Here is a 7,230-nt window from a genome sequence, read left to right as displayed (position 1 = left end):
TCGTAGATGAAGTACTAACAGCCCTATAGCCTACTCACCTACCGGATTGGGTGTGGGGGGCTAAGTCCCCTTGCGACCTCATTTAGAATGCTGTATTCTTACCTTGCCAAAGGACTGGCTTTACTCATGCTAAGGTGACACTAAGTCACAATACTACGTATTTCGTAAGAATAGCTTCATGCTATCGCATTTCAGAGTAAAATAGAAAAAAAAATTATCAAAGAAAACTGATTAGTCGGAGAAAAGAAAAACATTACTCCTGTCCAAAGAACTCTATTCTATGAGGTGAAAACTTCGAACGGTTAAACATTAAGATTTTTTCTCAACTGTCAAGAAGTAGAGTTTATATATGATATATAAAGAAACAGAATCAATCAGTGCAGGGAAATTTGATTAATGATAAATTATAAAGAGTGAAATAGTTGCCAGGGAGGCAAATGGCTGAGGACAAATGAATCAATTATACACAAATATTAACACATAAAATGATGAAGTGAGATTCATTTAAGGACGACGTCTGGGAAGTATCGTCAACAGTCAGCCAACCTTCAGGTAGTAACAGACTGTGAATGAGTAAACCTTTCTGCTCGTTGAATCATGTGTGAATGTGTTTGTATATCTGCATGTGTATGTACTTACGTAGATGTGTGTTTTTTATGTTGACATATATTTACAAAATTAGGAATTACAAGCAATGATAGCTAGATCACCGGATATATTCACTTTAACCGTAGACTATGGTTCAATCAAGTACTATCGCTGGAAAAGTTGCAAAATAGAATATCATATGAGAATTCTTGAAAGGTTGATTTCCATTCAATTACATGATCATCGGGCTTCTTCTAAGAGAGAGAGAGAGAGAGAGAGAGAGAGGAGAGAGAGAGAGAGAGAGAGAGAGGAGAGAGAGAGAGAGAGAGAGAGAGAGAATGTGTTAGGTAAACTTAAGACGGAGCTCTAATTTGACTTTGTTCGAGCTAATGTAATAAATCTTGCTATTTCATCACTTGAAAGTAATCACCATGATATGGTATCCCCTTTGTGCCAATAAGTGATCGTTTCCCACTTCAGTAAGCAATTGTTCATTGCTCACCCTGTTAAGCAATTGGGAATCAATCATTCTTCCATTTCTGCCACTCTCTTCAAAAGGATTTGTCCAGGCGTTGAAGGAAGACACGAGATAGGGAAGCACTTTGTTACCATTTTCATTCAATTAAGATATTCTCTCCACTTCTGTAGGAAACCTATTTCTAGAAAGCCCTGGAAATTTTCAAGAGGAAGAAAATAAAAGGGGGAAACGATCTCAATCATAGATTATACAATTCAAGAAAAATCTTCATATACATAAATACTTAAATTAGTTATCACGGATCGATATTGACCCAACATCAAAGTTAGTTTCACTAAATAAACTCTAGGGATGAAGCTTCACCATTTAACACAACCTGCTGTCGAGACACTGTTCTGGAAATCACGAGGAGGTCGGTAACCGGAGGAAACACTGACCCGCGTCAGTAACGTCAACAGTAAAATACTCAGTTTATATCCTTACCGGCTATCAAAACAGAATCAAGCATTTTCACGACTCCGGAGGTTCCAAGACGAAGGCAGGACCAGGATGCCCTCCCAAGGGCAGCAGGAATGTCTTGAGGGGTAGAGACGAAAACGGTAGCGTATATCACACTGTCACAACACAGGAAGAGCGCTCATTCAGGGCACAGGAGTGTCTCAAAAACAAGGCTGCAGCTTCTACAGCAACTTAATCAGGAGGAGGAACACCACCAATGTCCTCCGCAATAGATTAGAAAAGGGCCCCATAAATACAGCAAGGCCTTCAGGAAGTAGATATCTCCGTGATATTTAAAATGTCGTTCAGGAATATGGTCAGAGAACCTCCACGCTAAGGAGCCGAAACCATATTCCTTTTCATCCTCAGCCAAAGGTCCCCACCAAAAGTCAGGCAACGAACATCAAATCACCAAACAACCAAGCCGGTGAATAATTACATGGGAAAAAAAAAAGACAACTCATGGGCGAGGTACCACTTATATAATAACAACCTCCGTTGGGAGCGAGAAAAACCTAAACCAGTCTTTTCTTATTTTCATTTTGTGGCATAACAAAAATATAATGAAAGCAACTTAATGAAATTTACTTTATAGGCCACGAATAAGATTAAGCAAATTATTACAGCTCCCCACCTAAAGGAAAAAAAAATATTTATTATTTTTTTTTAAGGAAAGAATTTACGTTAATTTTTAAAACTTAAATTTAATCATATCTGTTAAACTTTTAAAAAATCAAAGAAAAAAAATGGTTGAGTAAAAGCAAAGTAAATATTAGACCTGAAAAATAAGAACAATCGTTAACATTGAGACATTCTAGAAATTTTAACTACAATTAAATAAATTACACCTTCTCGAAGACTCTCGATAAAGTATCGGAGACAACATTACTTTTGCCAGAGATGTGTCGGATATTAAGGTTATACTCCTGCAGAATAAGACTCCAGCGTAAAATACGCTGATTCTTGTTTTTGAATTTATTTATGGAAATAAGCGGATTATGATCCGTTAATACATCTATTGGAGCTGGAGATGACGACAGGTATACTTCAATGTGGAGGAGGGCTTTAACTAAACACAAGTCTTCCTTCTCCACGGTCGAGTACTTCCTCTCCACTGGTAATAGCTTCTTAGAGAAATATGCCACAGTATGAGTCGTTCCATCGGGAAGTCTTTGAAGAAGGACAGCACCTAAACCTACATCACTAGCATCTGTGGCTAAACAAAAAGGGAGAGAAAAGTCCGGTGAACGTGATAATGGAAAAGTCATTAACGAAGCTTTTAATTTGTCAAACGATTCCTGACACTGTTCATCCCAAATAAATTTAACATCTTTCTTCAAAAGATTAGTTAATGGATGAGCAATATCAGAAAAGTTTTTCACAAACCGGCGGTAATAACTTACCATGCCCAAAAATCTTCTCACGCCCCTCCTATTTTGAGGTGCAGGAAAGTCAGAAATAGCTTCCACATTCACTTTCTTAAGAGCTACCTTACCCAGGCCTATCTCGTGCCCAAGATAAATTACCTTGGCCTGAGCAAAATCACTCTTCCTCAAATTAACCACCAAACCAGCCTTTCTCAGAATCTCAAAGAGAGCTCTAATTCTCTTTAGATGTGTTTCCCAATCGTCGCTATAAATGATTAAGTCATCAATATATACTACACAACCCTCTAAATCACAAGTATTAAAACTCATGAGTCTTTGAAAGGTGGTGGCTGCATTTTTCATACCGAATGTCATAACTTTACGTTCATAAAGACCGTTACCTGTCACAAATGCAGAAATTTACCTTGCCCTGGGAGAAAGACCGACCTGCCAGTAGCTCTTTAATAAATCAAATTTGCTAATATATCTAGCAGATCCAACACGGTCGAAACAATCTTCCACCCGAGGCCAAGGGAAAGAATCTGTCTTTGTAAGAGAGTTAACATTGCGATAATCAAAGCAGAGTCTATGCTCGCCACCCTCCTTTTTAACCTGTACCACAGGAGAGCTCCAGGGACTACAACTGGGTTCTACCAGCCTGTGGTCCAGCATATACTTTACTTCGTCTTTAACGATGTCCCTTTTGAAAGGATTCAACTTATACGGACTCTGTTTGATAGGGCTTGCCTCCCCTACATCAACATCGTGTTCCAAAATGTTAGTTCGTCGTGGTACATCCTGAAATAAGTCTTTATAATAATTAATTATCATTGTTAAGGACGTTGCTTTGTCCTTTTCCAGGTGCTTAAATTTAACATCAAGGTTATTAAGAATATTCGAATTGTTGGACAGACCATCAGGTCCCACAGATAACTTAATGTCTACCATAGGATCTACTTCTACTTTTACCAGTGACACTGGTTCTACATCTACCTCTACTTCTCTACTAACAAAGGGTTTTAACATATTAATGTGGCAAATTTGGGTTTTTCGACGTCTTTCAGGCGTCTCAATAAGGTAATTAACATTATTCAGTTTCTTGAGTACCTTCCACGGACCTGAGAAACGAGCCTTGAGTGGATTCCAAGGCAAGGGAAGCAGTACCAAGACCCTGTCTCCTGGATCAAAATGTCTCATCTGGGTACCAACATCATGATTTGTTTTCATAGTAGCTTGAGCCTTTGTTAAATTTTCCTGGGAAAAGGTCCAAGCTCTATGAAGTTTCTCCTATAAATTAGATATATAGTCTAATACATTCATATCTGGGGTTTCTCCCTCCCAGTGTTCCCTCACAATATCCAATGGACCACGAACACAATGTCCAAATATAAGCTGAAAGGGAGAGAAATCCAAAAGTCTCATTATGTGTTGACCTGATTGCAAATAAAGCATAAGGGATCTCTTTATCCCATTCACAACCTGTTTCCAAACAAAATTTTCTTAAGAGAGATTCAAGAGTTTGGTGGAATCGCTCCACTTGGCCCTGACTTTCAGGGTGATAAAGGGAAGAGGTAACATGGTTAATCCCTAACTCATTAATTTTTCGCTTAAAGTTCCTACTTGTAAAGTTCGTACCACAGTCACTTTGAATAATTTTGGGTATACCTAATCTCGTAAAGAAGCCAACCAGTGCCTCGACAATTTTCTCCCCGCTAATACTCCGCAGTGGGACAGCCTCAGGGAATCGTGACATCCTATCAACCATTGTCAAAATATATTCATGTCCCCTGCGTGTCAGCGGTAAAGGACCTACCACATCAATAGTCACCTCCCTGAAAGGTTCCCCCACTGACTGAATAGGAATTAAAGGATCTTTTGGAATTTTCTGATTTCGCTTCCCCACGAGTTGACATACCTTACAAGAAAATACGTGTCTCTTTACATCACGACGCATTCCAGGACAGAAAAAAATGTTCAGAGAGTTTCTGGAACGTCTTCCTGATCCCGAAATGTCCTGCAAGGTTATTCTCATGTGCTAAAATTAACAACTTAGAACGGTATCGTTCTGGAATTACCAATTGTTTCCTAACCTCAGCATGATCAGCAGGTGCATTAACTGACCTACTGACTCTGTACACCAAACCTTCTTCTTTAAGAAAAACGGGTTTTGATAAATCATCAACATCAACATCGAAATTAGAATCATCAAAATTAGAAAACTCATTTGCTTGGGCTTCTTTTAAAGTCTCAACAACCCATTCAACATCATTAAACAAAATATTTTTACTACTACTATTACAACTACTCGTCACCGTGTCAGTCGTCTGTCTATTAATATCATCCAAGTTTAAATCAACATTATCGAGATCAATCTCTCGAGCACGAGAACGAGTAATAACATAGGTAGGTTCACATACAGAAAGATCTAAATACCTATCATCATCTATCTCTGTAACACTCAAAATTGGGAAATAATTTGCTTCGTCATGCAACACAAAATCATTAGCAAATAACATGTGAATACCGGGAAGAGGTAAACTGTCGACAATTGCCAGTTTTACCGTTCCCTTGTAATACTCAGTTTCTAGATACATGGTTTTGAGAGGATAGGAGGCGACAGTATCAGGAAATCCTCCAAGAACTACAAAATCAGTATTTGAAAATTTAAACCCTCTAGGTACAGACTTTTTTTAAATTAAAGATTGTGCTGCACCAGTGTCCGATTCGTTTGTCAACATCAGTAAAAATAGTTCCATTCGATATGTACCTTGCAAATTTCAGTCACTTGCTTTCGTTTGATAGCTCTTTCTTTGAAGATTTCTCAGCAGAAACAATATTAACAACCTCCTTATTCCTTTCCAAGTAATTTTTCATAGCAAAGTAATTTGCTTTTTTATGACCCTTCCTATTACACCAATAACACCTTAAACTAGACTCTTGGGATTCTCTACGTTCACTACCACCACCAGACCTACTACTATTCACGTAACTACACGATTCTACATTTCCGTTTTTGCTGCTATCTACGTTACGGTTAACACTTTTATTTTGATCAAAATCAGTAGACCTTTTCTGATAAGGTTTTCCCTGGTGAACATTTCCATTACGGGGAGAGAACTTTTTGGGAAAATCTTTTACCAAGTCTTGCCTATGTGCAAGGGAGTACTCATCAGAAGCAATTGCCACCTCCTGTAAAGAATCAATCTTCAACTCTTTCAAAGGAATTTTTAGCTCCCACGACACAGACCTCTTAAATTCTTCGGTCAAAATTAATTCCCATAATTTTCCAAACGTGTCAACCTCCTTGAACTTCACCCAGTCGTCCATAAACAGTTCTTTCCTTTTGGCGAATTCCACGAAAGTCATATCCGGATTCTTTTTAAAGTTCCTAAACTTTTGTCAGTACGCCTCCGGAAGAAGATCGTAAGCTTTCAGAATTTTCGCTTTCACTGAATCATAATCAGAGGACAAACCCTCGTTAAGTGTATTATATACACGCTGAGACTTACCTTTTAAGCGACACTGGACCAAAGTGGTCCACATGTCCCGAGGCCATTTCAATTTCTTAGCAATTCTTTCAAAAGAAATGAAGAATTCAGAGACGGCTTCCTCGTTAAATTGGGGAACAAGTTTCAGGGCACTTAACAGGTTAAAACTATCCTTATCACTACGATTACTACCATTATCAGCTACCAGCTGCAATTTTAAACAATGGATTTCATGATCCCTTTCCTTTGCTCTTTCTTCAGCTTGTAGCTGAAGTGCTTTATACTCCAACTCTTTAATCCTAGATTGCTCTTTTAAAATATCCAATTTCAGTTGGCTTACCTTACCGTCATTCACATTATTTCCATTACCTGTTTCCCCATTTTTATTTCTAACATCGTCTTCCTTTTCCTCCACATCTCTGGCACCTACCGCCCTTTTTTCACCATTTTCATCACCATAATCTGTTTCCTCATCACTGATGCTACCTAAGGTTTCTTTAAACATCCTAGCAGCTTTAATGACCTCAAATAACAGCTGACCTTTCTTAATCTTTGTAGGCAAACTTAAACCTAGAAATTCAGCCAATATCCATAACCGATCTCACTTTAGAGCAAACAGATTCCTCTCCCAGTCAGGGTCTGCTGAAAACTGAGTAGCAGCGGCCTCTTCCTCCTCAAAATAATGCATAATTACTTACTAAGTGGGGTGAACTGAAAATAATCTACCTATACCCATTCACTGACCTAAACACCTCTTTGAATGCACTCGTGGGTGACACTGTTGGATGATCCTGTCATGGTCGCCAATATA

The 7,230-nt window shown here is 38.5% G+C and overlaps 1 protein-coding gene across 1 annotated transcript; it reads right to left on the bottom strand.

Annotated features, from left to right (window-relative positions):
* Positions 1-3,351: 3,351 nt before the first annotated feature.
* LOC137617598 (uncharacterized) lies at positions 3,352-6,297 on the bottom strand. Its single transcript, XM_068347606.1, has 4 exons — positions 5,883-6,297; positions 5,022-5,572; positions 4,619-4,783; positions 3,352-4,218 (listed from the first exon to the last, which is right to left on the bottom strand). Exons 1-4 carry the CDS (start codon positions 6,295-6,297, stop codon positions 3,352-3,354), a joined length of 1,998 nt encoding a protein of 665 aa, XP_068203707.1.
* Positions 6,298-7,230: the final 933 nt, after the last annotated feature.

This window comes from Palaemon carinicauda, chromosome 23 (assembly GCF_036898095.1).
Source record: "Palaemon carinicauda isolate YSFRI2023 chromosome 23, ASM3689809v2, whole genome shotgun sequence".
In the NCBI taxonomy this organism is placed as follows: Eukaryota; Metazoa; Arthropoda; class Malacostraca; order Decapoda; family Palaemonidae; genus Palaemon; species Palaemon carinicauda.
The sequence above is the reverse complement of the archived record's forward strand: the minus strand, read 5'-3'. Positions and strand labels throughout refer to the sequence as shown.